The sequence below is a fragment of the Schistocerca serialis genome, chromosome 1, assembly GCF_023864345.2.
Source record: "Schistocerca serialis cubense isolate TAMUIC-IGC-003099 chromosome 1, iqSchSeri2.2, whole genome shotgun sequence".
NCBI lineage: Eukaryota > Metazoa > Arthropoda > Insecta > Orthoptera > Acrididae > Schistocerca > Schistocerca serialis.
Window position 1 is genome coordinate 425,990,018 of NC_064638.1, and position 20,434 is coordinate 426,010,451.

The 20,434-nt window shown below is 43.1% G+C and overlaps 1 protein-coding gene across 1 annotated transcript in view; it reads left to right on the forward strand.

The window, feature by feature from the left end:
* LOC126457630 (kinesin-like protein KIF12) overlaps positions 1-20,434 on the forward strand; it is a gene marked incomplete at its 5' end in the record, with an annotated part of 606,856 nt that overhangs the window by 372,077 nt on the left and 214,345 nt on the right. Inside the window, one exon of the mRNA XM_050094104.1 lies at positions 17,886-18,027. Within this exon, the coding sequence (XP_049950061.1) occupies positions 17,886-18,027 (142 nt within the window). The remainder of the gene's footprint in view (positions 1-17,885; positions 18,028-20,434) is intronic.

Below are 20,434 nucleotides of genomic sequence, written 5' to 3' on the forward strand. Positions count from 1 at the left end.
TACATAAATGATCTTTTGGATAGGGTGGATGGCAATGTGCGGCTGTTTGCTGATGATGCTGTGGTGTACGGGATGGTGTCGTCGTTGAGTGACTGTAGGAGGATACAAGATTACTTGGACAGGATTTGTGATTGGTGTAAAGAATGGCAGCTAACTCCAAATATAGATAAATGTAAATTAATGCAGATGAATAGGAAAAAGAATCCCGTAATGTTTGAATACTCCATTAGTAGTGTAGCGCTTGACACAGTCACGTCGATTAAATATTTGGGCGTAACATTGCAGAGCGATATGAAGTGGGACAAGCATGTAATGGCAGTTGTGGGGAAGGCGGATAGTCGTCTTCGGTTCATTGGTAGAATTTTGGGAAGATGTGGTTCATCTGTAATGGAGACCGCTTGTAAAACACTAATACGACCTATTCTTGAGTACTGCTCGAGCGTTTGGGATCCCTATCAGGTCGGATTGAGGGAGGACATACAAGCAATTCAGAGGGGAGCTGCTAGATTTGTTACTGGTAGGTTTGATCATCACGCGAGTGTTACGGAAACGCTTCAGGAACTCGGGTGGGAGTCTCTAGAGGAAAGGAGGCGTTCTTTTCGTGAATCGCTACTGAGGAAATTTAGAGAACCAGCATTTGAGGCTGACTGCAGTACAATTTTACTGCCGCCAGCTTATACTTCGCGGAAAGACCACAAAGATGAGCTAAGAGAGATTAGGGCTCGTACAGAGGCATATAGGCAGTCATGTTTCCCTTGTTCTATTTGGGAGTGGAACAGGGAGAGAAGATGCTAGTTGTGGTACGAGGTACCCTCCGCCACGCACCGTATGGTGGATTGCGGAGTATTTATGTAGATGTAGATACAGATGTCGACAATGAACTGGTGAACTCTACGCTGTACATTGTTGAAACTCTTTACACGATCTTTGGATTAATCAAGCTTACTAAGCGCGAAGACGCATCATAAATACTCCATTCTTTCATAGAATTTTACCAGACTTATCAAATCCCATGACGACCATCAGGCGCCGGTAAACTGCGTTGTCCCGTCCACGTGTGTAGTGACAGCGCTCTTCTGAGCAGCACTGAGAATGCCTGGTTATTTTTACATCCAGTTTATAAGTGCGACATTGTTGTTAAGAAGAACGATGCCATGTTCCGTATGCGTGATATAGACTATCTGATCCAAGGTATCCAGAGATTCCACGCATGCGTAACTGATCACTGGATGTTACGAGAGGCGGACCAGAGATGGGCAGACTCGTTCAGCTTTGAGAACTAGTTCACTGGTGATCGTTTCTTTTGTGAGCCGTTCATTTTTACCCATTTACCGCTCCCTTTTTATCTGATTGTGCATGCTCCATGGATTTTAGTTAAATTTTCAGGAAAATAGCAAGAAACCACAAGTATTAACTCTGCATGATAAATTCAGTGATTACCTAACGTATAAGGGTTGTTTCCTTCTGTTTCCTTAGCTGAAAGCGTTCTCAGAAAACATTACATTATTCAGGTGACGTGACGGGCCAGTGAACAGAAGCCAGGTAGAGAGAGACCAGAGCAGGATGAACGGAAATACGGATTACGAAACTTGTTTACCACCCATCGTGGCCCACAGCATTTGTTATTCATTCTCGAGGGAATCTAGCAAGTACAGAGTCTTCGTTAACAGTTTGTTTGCAGAAAATAATATATATTAGTGTGAGCAAATGGAAAAATAATTTATGGTTCCTGTTCCTTTTTCTGTCGTCTTAATCTTTTGATTAATAAGTGAAAATGTCACTGTACTGAATCGTAAAGTCGAACCAATGGACTAAATACGTAAGGATTCGAGTAGGAATCAACGATCAAATCATAAAATACTATGAATAATGGGACTGAGCTGTTCGTTCCTAATAAAATAAGAGTACCCTTTAAACAGATACGGTTCGAGCAACAAGTTCCTTAAAACAGATTCTTCACAGAGGAATGAAAAAGCTGAAAGTTGTAAACTATCCAGCTGAGACATGCTTCAAGCTCTAAAAGAATTGTAATAAGTAATTTACACACATACGACGACAACAAACGAGGAACAGAAGCTGTATATACTGCAGGCTGTGTCTGTCAAGTTCCAGGGCAAAAAAAAGACTTTGTCGAAGAACAAGTATTTTCAAAAGAAAATATGATTTCCTCGTCATATCTGCCTCATATGCTTAGTAAATAGTAGATTTACAAGTTGGGTTATTAAAGTTAATACGGCATTAGTAAATTAGTTGAAAGTAGACACATCAAAAAAAGTTTTGCATCACCGCGGTTCCCAGAACTCCTGAAGGTAGACGTTAACTGTGGGTATTGTATCACAGACACAGTCCATTTGACTGTTTAGAGATGTCACTAAACCCGCCCAAAGATGTACTCAACCATGCATGAGCAGCTCCTGTTAGACGGAGGGGATCCGACAGCCGATCAGTTCCAGGCAATCCACTAGGAAGAAGGTACACGGCTTGTGTTATCTGTAGTTCAACCATGCTAGACGGTCAATACAGCGGTCCGGTCTCGTCCGCATTGTTACATTGGGCCAGGAAGGGATCTCAACAAGGGAAGTGTCCAGGTGCCTCGGAGTGAACCAAAGCGGTGTTTTTCAGACATAGAGGTGATACAGAGAGACAGGAACTGTCGGTGACATGCCTCTCTCAGGCCACCCAAGAAATACTACTGCAGTGGATGACCGACACCTACGGATTATGGCTCGGAGTAACCCTGACAGCAACGCCAACAGGTTGAATAATGCTTTTCGTGCAGCCACAGGACGTCCTGTTACGACTCAAACTGTGCGCAATAGGCTGCCTGATGCGCAATTTCACTCCCAACGTCCATGGCGAGGTCCATCTTTGCAACCACGACACCGTGCAGCGCGGTACAGATGGGCCCAACAACGTGCCGAATCGACCGCTCATTCTCTTCACCGATGAGTGTCACATATGCCTTCAACCAGACAGTCGTCGGCGACGTGTTTGGAGGCAACCCGGTCAGGCTGAACGCCTTAGACAAACTGTCCAGCGAGTACAACAAGGTGGAGGTTTCCTGATGTTTTGGGGTGGCATTCTGTGAGTCCGACGTACGCCGCCGGTGGTCATGGAAGGCGCCGTAACGGCTGTACGATACGTGAATGCCATCCTCCGACCAACAGTGCAACCATATTGGCAGCATATTGGCGAGGCACTCGTCTTCATGGACGAGAATTCGCGCCCCCATCGTGCACATCTTGTGAATGACTTCCTTCAGGATAACGACATCGCTCGACTAGAGTGGCCAGCATGTTCTCCAGAAATGAACCCTATCGAACATGCCTGGGATAGTGTGTTTATGGACGACGTGATCCACCAACCACCCTGAGTAATCTACGCTGAATCGCCGTTGAGGAGTGGGAAAATCTGGACCAACAGTGCCTTGATGAACTTGTGGATAGTATGCCACGACGAATACATCAGTGCAAGAGGACGTGCTGCTGGGTATTAGAGGTACCAGTGTGTACAGCAATCTGGACCACCACCTCTGAAGGTCTCGCTGTATGGTGGTACAACATGAAATGTGTGGTTTTCATGAGCAATAAAAATGGCGGAAATGATGTTTATGTTGATCTCTACTCCAATATTCTGTACAGGTTCCGGAACTGTTGGAACCGAGGCGATGCAAAACTCTTTATGATGTGTGTAATAAAGTTGTCTGTTAAAAACTACTCCTGATCAATATTTTTAGATAAAAATGCGATTTTATGCCAGTCTACGATTTTTTCAAATGCTGAGACAACCGTTCCGCATTTCAGTCCTTCTAAAGCCGCCTAAGTCGACTATTTTGTTTGTGAAATTGGAACGCGAAGGAACAGCCACAACAATATCAAAACATGGCAGACCTTGTGTACGGACAGACAGAGACCTTCGTTCATTGTGGAGGGCTGTTGTGAAAATCGTATGAAATCAGTGGAAGAAGTGACTCGTGCATTGTAAAGTGTTACCAGTAGCGCTTCTAGCTCAATGAATGTGCTAGCAAGCTAAAAAGCACACAGTGGTCGAGCAGCTCCTCATAAGCCACACATTTCTGTATCCAGTGCTGACGCCAGAGTTGGTATAAAGAGTGACGGTACTGGACAGTGGATGGCTGGAAACGAATGATTTGGAGTAATGAATAACGCTTTATCCTGTGGCAGTCCGAGGGAACGGTCTGAGTTTGGCGAAAGCCTCGAGAACGTAGCTTGCCATCACGTGAAATGCCAACACTGAAGTACAGCGGAGGGACTGCTACGGTACAGGGATGTTTTACGTGGTCTTCTTGCTGCAGTGACGAGAACGCTAAATGCGGACGGATACGAAAACATTTTACGACATTGTGTACTCTAACTAGCGTACAGTAGAGGAAGCGTTCTGATAGGATGACTGTATCAGCATGACAATGCACCCCGTCAGAAAGCAACACCTGTGCGGCAGTGGTTAGTGGACGATAAGATTATTGAAATGGCTTAGTCTGTCCAGAGTCCCGACCTGAACCCAATGGAACATCACTGAGATGATTCAGAACGTCGACTTCGCTCCAGTCACCACTGTCCAACATCACTACCTCCTCGAGTTTCGGCTTTTGAGGAAGAGTGTTCTGCCATACCTCCAGAGACATTCAAACACCTCATTGAAAGTGTCTCCAGTGGAGTTGAAATCCTCATAAAGACGGGGATAGACACACCCTATATCCCTGCCAAATGATGGCCGAGGTGCTTCAGTCTGGAACCGCGAGACCGCTACGGTCGCAGGATAGAATCCTGTCTCGGGCATGGATGTGTGTGATGTCCTTAGGTTAGTTAGGTTTAAGTAGTTCTAAGTTCTAGGGGACTGATGACCTCAGATGTTAAGTCCCATAGTGCTCAGAGGCATTTTAGCCTTCCAAATGATGATGGGTAAGTTTTCTTCTACCTTTGGATTTAAGCCGGGTATCACCGTGTCTAACGCTGTAAAACCGATTACGGTTAGGGAAGAAGAAGGGTATGAAGATCGGTATCTGAGGTCCCGCCGACAACGGGTCCATTAACTTCGGATCTCTGATTTGGAGGAGAGCTAGGAAGGATGCAACCTTTTCAATGAAACTATCCCAGTATTAGCCTCAATACTTTAGGGAACTTATGGAAACCCAAGTCTGAATGGCTGAACCGGCGCACTCCCCAATAAGATACATTTGTGTTGACACTGCGCCACCTCGTTCTATCGTCAAAGAAAGCAGGTAACAAGTAGCCCTGCTTTTATGAAACTCATATACGTTCAACAGAGCGGCCAATGAAGTGTAATTTATAGGAAAGTAGTTCAAATTCAAATGGCTCGGAGCACTATGGGACTCAACTACTGAGGTCATTAGTCCCCTAGAACTTAGAACTAGTTAAACCTAACTAACCTAAGGACATCACAAACATCCATGCCCGAGGCAGGATTCGAACCTGCGACCGTAGCGGTCTTGCGGTTCCAGACTGCAGCGCCTTTAACCGCACGGCCACTTCAGGAAAGTAGTGATTAGATCGAGAAAACGTGTAATTAATAAGGAAGCATGGCAATAAGAACGCGCAACAGCGGTTTGGATGCAAATTCTCGCGTATCGATCCACTGCGCTTAACAAACTATGTGAATCGACCGCAGACACAAACTTGGTGTAACTCAACGCTGCGTGTGAAACAACTCTAACTAGCAACAAAAGACAAATTTCATTTCTCACGCTATAAAGCTTCCATGATAGCAAGGTTCATAAATATTTGGTTGAAGCAAGACCGAAGAGAACACTGTATTTACATTATCTCATAAATAAGTTCCCTTTATGATGTAGTATGCATGCCCTGTTTTGAGCGTTACATACAGCGGTATTACGTGAAGTGTCTGTCCTATATTTCATAAACAACTCCTGATATGCAAGCAAGATTTCAGCCAATAATAGTATGAAATTGGGGAATAATTTTAAAGATTCTTATCAAATGATAAATAAGATATTTTAACGATTGTTGTTTACCGATAAAAAGAGCGGTATAATGATACATCATTTGTTAATGTTTGCGGTTAAACACTTCCCAGAAATATCCAGAAAAAGTGCTGAATGTGACACATGAATCTGACAACGAAGAACAGGTATGTCTTCATTGACAGGTAATCGTAGAACAAGGGGACAGAAACAGCATTTCACCAAGAAACTAGTTTCTAATATTTAGAGTATTTCCCAATAATTTTTGTAAAATTCATAAAGTACCATTTTAGGTTGTGACTAAGCTACGTAGTATCAAATCCTTTCTCCCAGAAAAGTCAGGCAGCATGAGGGCGTGTGCGAATTTGGAGTAGACAAGTACATCTACATCTACATCTACGTTATTACTCTGCTATTCACAATAAATTACCTGGTAGAGATTTCAATGGACCAACTTCAAACTGTCTCTCCACCGTTCCACTCTCCCACTTCAGCCTGTATACGGTACAATCGACCGTGATTACGTGTATGAAATTTAATGTGTATAGACTGAAGCTCCGAGTGAAAATTTGTACCAATGCCGAGAATTGCACTCGGGACTCCTACTTACTAGACAGGTGGGTTAGCCACTAAGTCACCTTGGCACACTGGTTCACACAACTGGACGGATTACCCTCGCACACCTTCCTCCTCGATCCAAATTTCCCCTTGCCCATGACCAGATTTGCCGAGGTTCTCCATGTTCTGGAATAGCACCTCAGCATCGAACGTAATTGGGGGACCCAGTCTGAAACCCAGGTGTAGGTACTTACACAAATGAAATGACACGTTTCAGAGACTTCACTGATCACATAGAGATATGATTTTGTGTGTATAGACTGAAGCGGCAAGTGAAAATTTATACCAAGGCCAGGTATCAAAACCTTGTCTCCTGCTTAATAGGGAGGTGCGTTAGCCATTATGCCACCAGTAAAACCCCTGAAATTGTGTCATTTCGTTCGTATAAGTACATGTACTTGGGTTTCCCCCATTTACGTTCGACGCGGAGGTCCTGTTCCAGAACATGAACAGCATCTGCAATTCCGTTCGTGTGTAAGGAGGAATTTCAAGTTGGCTGGGATGGCAATGAGAATTTGGATCGAGGAGGGAGGTATGCCAGGGTAATCCGTGTAGGTGTGTGAATGACTGTGCTCAAATGGCTTAGTGGCTAACGCACCTGCCTTGTGCATAGGAAACCCGGGTTCGATTCTCGGCCTTGGTACAAATTTTCACTTGCTGCTTCGGTCTATCCGTATAAAATCGTATCCGTATGAGACCAATTATGTCAATTCATTTGTGTAAGTACCTGCACATGGGTTTCAGGCTGATCCCTCACTTACGTTCAACGCGGAGATGCTGTTCCAGAACATGGAGAGCCTCGGCAAATCTGTTCATGTATAAGGGGGAGACAGCTAGGTAATCTGTGCAATTTTGTGACCGACTGTGTTCAGATGGCTTAGTGGCTTACGCGCCTGCCTTGCACACATGAGATTCGTGTTTGATTCCGGGCCTCGGTAAAAAAAAATTTCACTCGCTGCTTCATTCCATCCATATAAAAGCATATCTGTAATTACAAAGAGCAGTTTAAATTGATAAGTCGAATTCATTATTAATTAAAGTTTGTAGTTAGTAATTTTACTCTCACGTGATGAAATAATTCTGTGGACAATATCCTATAATTACAAAGAGCAATTTAAATTGATTTGTCGAATTTATTATTAGTTAAAATTTGTAGCTAGTAATTTTCCACTCACGTAATGAAATAATTCTGTGAACAGTTTATTTCTGAAACCAGCTCGTTATAATATACAGGCTTAAGGTCAGTAACAATTATACGTTTATTGGTGAAGTGAATCATTAAGTGCTCGTTTTTCCCGAACGCCTTTCGAGTGTGGAACGGTAGAGAAATAACTGAAAGATTTCGATGACCCCTCTGCCAGGCACTTAACTGTGATATGCAGAGTTCAAAATGTTCAAATGTGTGTGAAATCTTATGGGACTTAACTGCTAATGTCATCAGTCCCTAGATATGCAGAGAATCATGTAGGTGTAGGCGTACTTGCACGGAAGTAAATTTTCATAAATAGAGGATCAAAAATCTTTAGTTAAGTCATAGTTTGTATTCAAAAGTTTAGAACTGTTTAAAGTAATTATAAACAAAATGAAAACTCGACGGATAATAGCAGTACGCGACGCGAGAATAATGATTAGTGTAACCTCATCCTTGTCTTTATAGATTCGAATTTTGATGGGCAAACTTCTCCAAATACTTAAAATTCATTTTCACTATTATTTCATTGAAACGTTTATCATTTCTAAGCAACAGTAAAGCACCAAAGTAACTTTTCAGCACGACAGCAAGGACATAGATCATCAGAATCACAGAAAATTAACTAATATACTTAAATAGGTTGAAATGTTTACCGTGATTTGCCAGATTCATTAACTTCAACAGATCTTTTAAATGTTAACTTCAAAATTATGACCTTGACGAACTTCAGTACGTTTTCTATAATAATATATTCGGAGCAAGAATGGGAAATTCTACAGGAAGCTCGAACAATTTACGTACTAAGACCATAAGTTGCCGTAAGGTACACCCTATACTACACTGGAGCTCCAAAGAAACTGCCACAGGCATGCGTATTCAGATACAGAGATGTGTTTAAAAGGCAGAATACGGCGTTGCTGATGTCAACGCCTTTAAAGACAAAAAGTGTCTGGCGCAGTTGTTAGATTGGTTACTGATGCTGTAATGGCAGGTTATCAAGATTTAAGTGACTTTGAATGCGGTGTTATTAGTTGGCGCACGAACGATGGCACACCGCATCTCCGAGGTAGCGATGAGGTGGGGAATTTGCCGTACGACCATTTCACGAATGTACCGTGAAAATCAGGAATTCGGCAAAATATCAGATCTCCGACATCGATGCGGCCGGAAAAAGATCCTGCAAGAACGACGACTGAAGAGAATCGTTCCATGTGACAGAAGTGCAACCCTTCCGCAAATTGCTGCAGATGTCAGTGCTGGGCAATCAACAAGTGTCAGCGTGTGAACCATTCAACGAAATATCACCGATATGGCCTTTCTGAGCCGAAGGCCCATTCGTGTACGCTTCATGACTGCACGACACACAGCTTTACGCCTCGCCTGGGCCCGTCAACACCGACATTGGACTGTTGCTGACTGGAAACATGTTGCCTGCTCGGACCAGTCTCGTTTCAAATTGTATCGAGCGGATGGACGTGTGCGGGTATAGAGACGACCTCATGAACCCATGGACCCTGCATGTCAGCAGGGGATTGTTCAACCTGGTGGAGGCTCTGTAATGGTGCAGTAGGAGTGATATGGGACCCCTGATACTTCTAGATACGACTTTGACAGGCGACACGTACGTAAGTGTTCTGTATAATCACCTGCATCCATTCATGTCCATTGTGCATAGCGAGGAACTTGGGCAATTCCAGCAGGGCAATGCGACACCCCACACGTCCAGAATTGCTTCAGAGTGGTTCGAGGAAAACTCTTCTCAGCTTAAAAACTTCCGCTGGCCACCAAACTCCCCAGATATGAACATTATTGAGCATATCTGGCGTGCCTTGCTACGTGCTCTTCAGAAGAGATCTCCACCACCTCGTACTCTTACGGATTCATGGACAGCCCTGCAGTATTCATGTTGTCAGCCCCCTCCAGAAGTACTTCAGATATTAGTCGAGTCTATGCCACGTCCTATTGCGCCACTTCTGCGTGCTCGCGGGTACCCTACACGATATTAGGAAGGTGTACCAGTTCCTTTGGCTCTTCAGTGTATTTCCATCTTTCGTTTTTGATCCGTCTGTGTATTATGGGAATGACATTGCGACGTGCAAGGTATTTTGTAATGAATCAGAAAATTAAAATATAACATAGGGATCCTGAAATCCTGAATTGTTAATATGCCTTGCGGCTGCAATCTCGGTTTGGCTCACCTGCATGTATCGCAGTCTAGCGCGCTGCACTTTTTTTTTATGTTAGTGGCAGTAGTAAGTTACCTTCTAAAAGGAACTGCTGCGAATCAAAAGATAACATGGAAAACTTGGCTGTGTCTCGGTCTATGAGAACAGATAGTTTTCTACAAATATATAGGTTTCTTCTTTGTTGCAGATAACGCTAAGATCGATCAAAATGACAAGACACGGAAAATCCGTCCAGTCATGCTGATGTTGAAGAAGCACTGCGCTGATAATTTCACACCTAAGGATCACCTGTCTTATGATGAACGGATGGAAACAATCCGTGGTAAGCCTATTAGATTCGGTTATATAATTTGGAGCCTTAACGTCAAAGATGGATGTTTGGTAAATTTTGAACTGTATCGGGGAAAAGATCCTAAAGGAAATGCAGTCTATGAGCAGTTTTTTCTGGCAAGGTGGAAAGTCCCTTATTGATTCATTAGATGATATTCCGAGGTGGAGAGAGAACTTTTCTACAGCTTCTACACGGATTATCAATTTTCAGGCCCATCTCTGTTTTCATTTCTCAAGTATTGTGGATACTCTGCCTTCGGTACCGCTAGAGAAAATAGAATTACAGAAGAAGATCCACTGAAAAACAAAAACTCATTTTCCAATAAAGATCGTGGATATTTGGAGACAGCAGTAGAGAAGAATGATGGATTACTGTATGTGCGGTGGCTGGACAACTCAGTTGTCACCGTGATCTCTTCTTCATGTGGTGCTCAAGACACTGGCCAATTCAAGAGATTTTTCTCAACTAAGAAAGCGAAATCTAATGATTTCCAGACTAAACCTGGCAGCCAAATGTAATACGTATGTGGGAGGTACTGATTATATCAGCATCTAGCATGCTATCGTATTGGAAGGAGAAACAAGACATGGTATTGGTTTATCTTTACGTGGATGTTAGATGTCACCTTACAAAACAGTTGGATTTTGTATAATAAAGGAAAAAAATTTCTCAGCTGGTATTCAAGAGAGAAATAGCAGCAATATACTTGCAGAGATACCAAGCTTTACTCACAGGAGCCGGAAGACCTTTCTGCATCTAGGACATCTTCTGATAGTCGTTTAAATGGCATACTCGGATTGAAGGTCCACGTCTTTTAATCAGTTGGTCCTGAAAAGATCAGTTTTTTAAAGCTTTTTGATTTTAATTTGACTGCTTGTTTGTGGCCAGAAAATCCAATATTTGGTCTGGCTGCCTATTCGTTCTAGCTTATTTAGCGTTACCCGGGGTGCACGTGTAGTATTCCAGATTAGTTTATTCATCTACAGTAGAATTAGCCACTTTATTCTGGAACATATCCCAGCTGAGCAAGCGGGTTTAAGGCCACAGAGAAGTTGCTGTGACCGGGTACTGACCCTAACACCTTTCATAGAGGCTGGTTCCCAAGAAAACCTGAAGACGTCTGTCACATTCGTAGACCTAACCGCGGCATATGACACGGTCTGGAGAGAAGGGATGATATACAAATTACTAAAGAGAAAACGATGCCGAAAAAATGTAAATCTCATCTACACCGTGATAAACAAGAGATATTTCCGTGTTTACTTGAGAGAAAATGCGAACAACGGGAGAAAATTAAGTAATGGTCTATCACAAGGCTCCGTATTAGTCCCTCTATTATTCAACCTATATATCTCCAATCTTCCCATTGCAAGGTCAACAAAATTCTGCTACGCGGACGATATCGCTCTTGCTTGTAGAACCAAGGATCTTGGACGAGCGGAGACAATTCTCACAGAAGATCTAGCCGTTATGAGTGCCTAGTTTAGAAAGTCGCGTCTTAAACCCGGTACAAGTAAAACAAACCAGCTAACGCGGAGCTCAGAGTGAAGCTTAACGGAAACACTCTTTGCCATAAGTAGTACCCGAAGTACCTCGGTGTCACTCTTGGCCGCACCCTTTCATATAGAAAACATCTTGCAAATACTGCTGCCAAGATAAAAACTCGTAACAATATTATTCAAAAATTATGTTGGGAGCTTCAGCAGATAACTTGCGCACATCTTCCATTGGGCTGGTCTTCTCAGCTGCCGAGTATTGTGCCCCAGTGTGGCTAAACAGTTGCCACACCAACTTGATCGACGTCCAGTTGAACCACACTATGCGGTTAATAATTGGGGCAATCCGACCAACACCCATTTATTGGCTTCCTCTGCTCAGCAACATCTATCCACCCGCAATCCGCAAAAGCGAGGCCTTGCTTAGGAAATACCGCAACTGACAGGAGAACCCATACGGGAAGACATACCAAGTTTAGGACGAAATAGACTCCGTTCAGGAAACCCACCATTACGGCAAGCAGAGCAGCTAGTCGCCAGTAATACCGGGGTGAGAGACCTATGGGACCAGAGCAGTCAACTTACTGAAAATCCTGAAGATTCTGAGTGGTTCCGAAAGTGTAATTGTGATACTGCTGGCACAGGAAACTGTGGGTCAAGTTGAACAGAGCTCGCACTGGCCATGGACCATGCGCAGACTCTCTTGACAAATGGGGTGCTACAGAGTCTCCGGTTTGTGACTGTGGGGCTCCGAAACAGACAATCAAGCACATTAGAGACGAATGCTCCTTGCGTTCCTACCAGTGGTGTTGGAGCGATCTCATGAAAGCTGATGATACGGCTCTTAAATGGATTGGGAACCTTGATATTGACATTTAGTTAGTTTCATATGTAGTTTTGTATTTTCATGTTCATATTCATGTGGGATTGTGTATAGATTGTTTTATTTCCTTTCATGCACAGTAATGCTGAGTTGTAGTATTTGATTCTTTTAGCCATGTATCGCTTTCAGTTATATTGTGTTATAAAATACAAATTGTATGACAAAAAGTTTCTAATAAATGTACACAGAAGTGAAATATGTATTAAGACCTTTCAGTAAAGTATTTATTTTTTTGAAGTGGTAATACATAAAAATTTAGGGAGTGAAGCATCAAACGTTGCCATATGTCAACATCAAATATCTCGCGAAAGGTGGTAATGACTTCTGTAAAACAATTATGTTGTGTACTTTATACCTTGCAGAGACACAGTAACTAAAAAAAATAAAAAATTCAAGAAAAAATTAATCCAGGCGCTAATGAGTTAAACTTATGATGTTAATGAACAGTACAAAAATATGAAATTTGGTTTCAGATGTGTATAAAAAACCGCTGCATACCACATATCGAAATCGGTAACACAATATGATAATCTCGATCTACATGAGACAATATTTCTGTATGCATGAGTTACTTAATTTTTAAATACTTGTTCCCTTTCTTAATTAACAACATGCCTGGTACCATTCTGTAAATGATCTGCAGTGTGAATTATCAGCCTGATATGTCAGAAGTGGAGGCAATTGATGCTGTGTCTTATCTGAGGAATTTCAGAGAAATATAAGATGTGGCGGCAGGCTTTGCACTAGGGCTTGCCAGTGCGACATGCTTCGTGCAATACTTTCAGCTTACTCAATATGAGATGTACTTCGTTATAATGGTATGCGCTTCGTTCCTGAAACCGTATTCCTTAGAACTTCTGCCCATTTGCTCCTGCGGTTCGCTGCCGTGAACACGAACAGCTGTATCGCTATTGCGTGTTTTTTCTCTTGTGTAACTGCCTCCAGTATTGCTATATCGTCCCTGGTTGCAGCGATGGTAAACGTCCGCACTGAAACAGCTGACACTTACGGTGCGACCTCATTTCCAACCCTTTAATGAGATTCTAATGCAGGATGCTTTTTGGCACTGAAAGGCAACATACAAGAGTGTAGATAAATGGCGAATGTTAAATTATTTTGAATCTTTGATTTAGAAATTAGTTTTCCATCCAACACTTTTGCAGATGAGGTAACGTCAAGGATTTCTTTTTCTTAAACTAAAAATCGGCATGTACAGCCCCATGCTTATGGAGGTTAGTTTGAAAAGTTCTTGAAATGGAATAGAAGAAAACGACTTAGATCAGTTAACCTTTTTTTCATTTTTCAGTGTAATCTCCCCGTGTATCAATGCACTTGCTCCAGCGATGTTCCAATGCCATGATCCCATGTCCAAAATTGCGGCCGGCCGTAGTGGCCGTGCGGTTCTACGCGCTACAGTCTGGAGCCGAACGACCGCTATGGTCGCAGGTTCGAATCCTGCCTCGGGCATGGATGTGTGTGATGTCCTTAGGTTAGTTAGGTTTAATTAGTTCTAAGTTCTAGGCGACTGATGACCTCAGAAGTTAAGTCGCATAGTGCTCAGAGCCATTTGAGCCAAAATTGCGTTCCCCCAGGCATGCAAAATACCCATCACCTCGGCTCTCAGTTCTTCGAAGAGAATCTCCAATCACCGAGGAAAATTTTTAGCTTTGGGTTGCGATTTCAGCCTGATAACGCCAGGGAAGGCGAATAAGGCGCGTGTGGCAACACTTCCTCTCTTAGTTCAAGCACTTTTGTCGTGGTAACGACCATTGTGTATGGGCGCACATGTTCTTGATGAAAGCTGACTTCCTCGTTACCAAACCTGGCCTTTCTGCATGTACCTGTTGCTGTAGTTGGTACACAAGATTAGTGTACCATTGTCGCTTAATTGTCTGACCAGAGATAAGATGATCTATCAACAGAATTCCTTTCGCATACCAGAAAATTGACGTCATGACATTTCTGGCCCACTGTATTGCTTTGCTTTGATGGTGGTGGTGGTCGTCGTGGTTGTGGTTGTTGTTGCTGTTGTTGTGGTGGTGGTGGTGGTGGTGGTGGTGATGGTGATGGTAGTGAATCAAAATGTTTCATACACTTTCAAAAAGTGTATGAAACAGTATCTAACACGTGGTTAAAAACACTTTAAACACGTCAACCATGAGTAGTATTCGGACGGACAGACAGACGGAGACCGACGGACGGAGAGGCACCAAGAAAATAGTGTTTGTTAATCATTTAAAAATTCACCTTTCATTGGCATGTTATATAGGCTACAGTAAATGTCATTGAACGTTTACTTCTTGTGCAGTTAAAAGACAACATCGTTTGCACTTTCCTTTGAACTGTATAACTGCGTAGCTTTTCACTTTCTTGATTTATAGGATCACTAAGAGAATTCTCGTCAGTGAACTTCAGGTTAGCTCCCTTCCACAAACGATTAACTTGTTACTCGCACGTGTGTTTCGACTTGCCGGCATGCCGATTAACATACGCATTACAAAAGGTTTGATACAAAAAGCAATTAACAAGAATTTTTCCTCCAGTTGGGATCACAGGTAAAACTTGAGGCCGTTGCTATATCCCGGAGGGGAAAAAAAAAATTATATACATATATATATATTTTTTTCCTCCAGTTGGGGTCACAGGTAAAACTTGAGGCCGTTGCTATACCCCGGAGGAAAAAATATATATATATATATATATATATATATATATATATATATATATATATATATATATATATAATTTTTTTTTCCTCCGGGATATAGCAACGGCCTCAAGTTTTACCTGTGATCCCAACTGGAGGAAAAATTCTTGTTAATTGCTCTTTGTATCAAACCTTTTGTAATGCGCATGTTAATCAGCATGCCGGCAAGTCGAAACACACGTGCGAGTAACAAGTTAATCGTTTGTGGAAGGGAGCTAACCTGAAGCTCACTGACGAGAATTCTCTTAGTGATCATATAAATCAAGAAAGTGAAAAGCTACGCAGTTATACAGTTCAAAGGAAAGTGCAAACGATGTTATCTTTTAACTGCACAAGAAGTAAACGTTCAGTGACATTTAATGTAGCCTATATAACTTGCCAATGAAAGGTGAATTTTTAAATGATTAACAAACACTATTTTCTTGGTGCCTCTCCATCCGTCGGTCTCCGTCTGTCTGTCCGTCCGAATACTACTCATGGTTGACGTGTTTAAAGTGTTTTTAGCCACGTGTTAGATACTGTTTCATACACTTTTTGAATTTAAGCATAGTTTTATGAAGCGCTTTAATGAATGTTTGAAGCAAAATAAATTTCGTTTTATGTATTTTTGCCCAACTATAGGTTAAACCTCACACCACTGGGGAGGTGAGGAAGCCCACATCCAACCAAATCTCACCAAGGGGCAGGAGGAATCAAAATTTTGAAGAAAACCCTCACATAATTAATGGACTTCCCCTTATATTTCCATGGCACATCTTCGTGGAGACGCTGTCGGTGTGCATTAAGTTGTTGCGGGTGTCTAATATCTCTTGGTTTATGTACAAGATCTTGCCACCACTAGATATTTAAATAATTTCACAACCCGTAGATGTTTCCCACTAACGCTATAGTTCGATATTATCACATAGTATCTTTTCTTCGAAAGCTTGATTTTGAAGCTATCCGCATTTAGAGACAGCCGACATTCTGTATACCAAGTGGACGTTCTCCCTCACAAAGGGATGGCGCTTTCTCGCACCACCGATTTCATCCAAATTTATGACATGTGTAGGGTGTAGGCAGAATTGGGAGCTCCAAATTGCCAACCGTTTAAAAAAAAAGTTCAATATATTGTGCATTCTTTCGGTTTGGCCGGCCTGAGTGGCCGAGCGTTTCTAGGCGCTACAGTCCGGAACCGCGCAACCACTACGGTCGCAGGTTCGAATCCTGCCTCGGGCATGGATGTGTGTGATGTCCTTAGGTTAGTTAGGTTTAAGTAGTTCTAAGTTCTAGGGGACTGATGACCTCAGAAGTTAAGTCCCATAGTGCTCAGATCCGTTTGAACCATTTGAACCTTTCGGTTTGTTTTCAGTGTAAGTAACGTAAAAATTGAAAATTTAAAAAACTAGCACAGGCACTCGACGCCGTGACCCTCTGATTATCGTTCTGTACTGTTTCCGCTGGGCCAAACGCTGGCTGCAAGCTACGCTGATACACGGAAATGACTCACGGGTCGCGCTACCCGCGTCGAAAATGCTATTTTCTCTAAAGGCTTGGTCATCTGGAGGTCCCACTTCTGTCATTTTCACTTCTGCTCCACCCCTGTACACACTATAAATACGGACGAAATCGTTGACGACGAGTAGACGCCGTCCCCTTGTAATCCGCATCAAGCGAGGTGACATCCCACTGCACTCGCGTTGGAAGGACGGGAATTGGTTCACCCTGTGACTACTCGCTAGTATAAGTAATAGTAGAAGCACCAGAAGCGGAATATTTAGGTTATTCCGTGATTTCCCTAAAGCGCTTAAGGTCAATGCCGGGATAGTGCCCTTGAAAAGGAGCTCGTGATCCGTCTACAATGATCTCGTCCTCGACGGAACGTTAAACCCTAGTCATCCTTCTTACCTTGTGTTCCGCAAGTAGTGCTGCATTACCTTACTGTCGTTCAGCGACAAAACTATCCTATACACAACAGTTAGTAGCTGCACAATTGGAGTGATTTACTGAGCTCTTCTCTTAAATTATTTATGTACTAATGGAGAAGGCCGGCATTGCCCAGGTAATTATTTATGGCTGTGCATCGACGCCCGTACCACGTACCGTCTGGCCTTTTGCTTAATGTTTCTGATGTAGTATCTCCTGAACTACGTCTTGCACAATGATATAATTTTCTAGGTACATTAAGTGACGTATTTGGATACTGTTTGCGAAATTTATTGCTAGATACAGTTAGTAGCAAAGGAGTAATAAATTTTAACATCAGGCGTGATGCGGAAGTTCTTCACGCGTCTCGTGTTTATGACGTCTTATCTCCTCAACAATGTGTCGTACTACGATACAATTTAGCCTTTACGTTAGACATCCTATTTCCTTGTAACACAACAGGTGCTACTTTTGTTTGTGTTGTATATTTGCCGTCTACTACTCGAACAGTAGAAACCTCCTCCAGCCCGTGACGTGTATTAGGGAGTACACCTTATGAAAATAACCAGTTGGTAGCTAACAAAATGACATGGCTGTGTTCCCAGGTGATTGACCTGCTGAACCCGGGATCGGCGCGGAAGCCGCTGGCGGTGCGCTGGTCCAAAAAGACGCGCAGTTTCTTCGTGGAGAACCTGTTCAGCGTCGACTGCGAGACCCTCGATGACCTACTCGCCGTGCTCGAGGAAGGTCAGTTGGAAATTGCTGCACTCCTCTAACAGTTCCTATAGTTCAGACCTAGCGAAGCACTGCATTGACGAGGAGAAAAATTATGCCCCAGCCTAGCAATTGACGTGTAGCTTAGCCACCATAGTCTACCTACAATTGAATTTTTTTCTATTTTTTTAACATTTCATTCCTTGTGTTGAAAGGAGCTATCCACCCCTCCCTCCCTTTCACGTACGGGAATGAGATGATCAAACAAGGAAAGAAAGACTAGCTCCCAACGAAATGCAAATTGAAAAACACAATGTACGAGGTCTGCCTAAAAAGTATCCGACCATTGATTTTCCCGCGCAAAATAGAGACGATAGGGCTGCGCCACTGGACATAAAGAGACCTTTGTGTGCATGCATGAATTTTTTCCCCGCCTTCCAGCGCGTCAGTCGCTGCCTATCGGCCGCTGAGTGAGGTGCTACACAAGATGACTGAACGCGTTGAGCAAAAATACGCATCAAATTTTGTCATAAGCTTGGTGATTATCAAAGCGAAACAATTCGTAAGCTTCAGCAGGTGTTTGGAGAAGATGCGATGGGTGTAACACAAATTAAGGAGTGGTTCAACCGATTCAAAAATGGCCGCACATCAGCGGAGAGTGACCGGCGTTCTGGCAGGCACCAAACTGGTCGGAGTGCAGCTGTTGTTGAGAGGGTGCAAAATATGGTGATGGCAGATCGTCGTTTGACCGTGCGGGAGATTGCTCAAGAGGTTGGAGTGAGTAAAGATTCTGCACGTGCAATTTTGCGTGATGATTTGAACATGCACCGTGTGGCCTGCAAAATTCGTGCCCAAGTTGTTGTCGCCGGAACAAAAAGACCTCCGTTTTGACGTTGCACAGAATCTTCTGGACACCACCAACACTGATCCTGGCTTTCTGAACACCGTGATAACTGGAGATGAGTCACGGGTGTACGGGTACGACCCATAAATAAAAAGACAGTCGTTGCAATGGAAGCATCCCGAGTGTCCAAGGCCGAAGAAAGTGCGGCAGGTGCGAAGCAAAATCAAGGTGATGCTGACTATCTTCTTTGATGTCCATGGAATTGTGCACCACGAACATGCACCCGAAGGACAAATAGTGAGTGACAAAGGAGTACTACTATCAAGATGTTCTCCGGCGACTCCGTGACGCAATTCGTCACAAAAGACCAGACATGCGGACGGCGAAAAGCTGATTACTGCATCACGGCAACGCCCCGCACATTCATCCCATTTGATCCAAACTTTCTTGGCCAAATAAGGAATTATAGCCTTTCACAAACCACCCTACTCTCCAGACATGTCTCCTAGCGCCTTCTGGATGTTTCCAAACTTGAAGACGCCACTGAAAGGATCCCGTTTTGGGAGTAGAGATAATGCGGAACACGACGACGGATCTGGACACCATTCCAAAAGAAGACTTCCAGAGGTGTTTCCGGCAGTGGAAGGATCGGTGGGCTAAGTGTGTACAAGCGCAAGGGGCCTACTTTCATGGGGATTAGGGTCCAAAGCCCGTCAGGTATTCAAAATATTTTTTCTGGCCAAAGGTCGGATACTTTTTAGACAGACCTCGTATAATTTAACACGTGCATTTGAGCAAGACAGGACTCTTAACAAACAGCTACTAGAAATCTGTATAAGGTGGATAAGCTACACGCTAGCCATAATGCTTATCTTAAACCAAACGATGTTAAAAATGTACTTACAACACTTTATTTTTTAAAAGATTGAAACAATCGAATTAAAACGGAATAAAAACCATTTATTTAGGTGATCTACTATAAAAACACAGATGATGATCGTATACTCTAAGACAAAAAACGACACACTACGAAAGAGTTATGCAAATTGGTCAAAAAGTATGGACGAAAAAGGCAAAATTGGAAATTTTGACGGACGATGGATGAATGTGTGACGCTGCAGAGCAATTTCACAGCGCAGCTGGCAAGGACAGTAAACAGGGGACATGTTGGTACCAAGGCTTAGTCTCTGTGAATGTTATACCGTGTGCTCAACTGGGGAGTTAACTATGCCTCGCAGACAGGTGCGTAAACAATATACGTAGATGTCACAGTCTGAGATATGATGATGATGTTTGGTTTGTGGGGTGCTCAACTGCACGGTCATCAGCGCCCGTACGAAGTCCCAATTATTACAAAGCTCAATTTTTTCACAGTCCACTCTAGCCACTGCCACAAATGATGATTACGATGATGAAATGATGAGGACAACACAAACACTCAGTTTTCTGGCGGGGAAAATACCCAGTGCGGCCAGGAATCGAACCTGGGTCCCCGTGATCCAGAAGCAGCAACGCTAGTCACTAGACCACAAGCTGCGCACGGCATTTGAGAGGGGAGGTGTAGTTGAGCTCAGAGAAGCCTGTTTGAGTAAACGA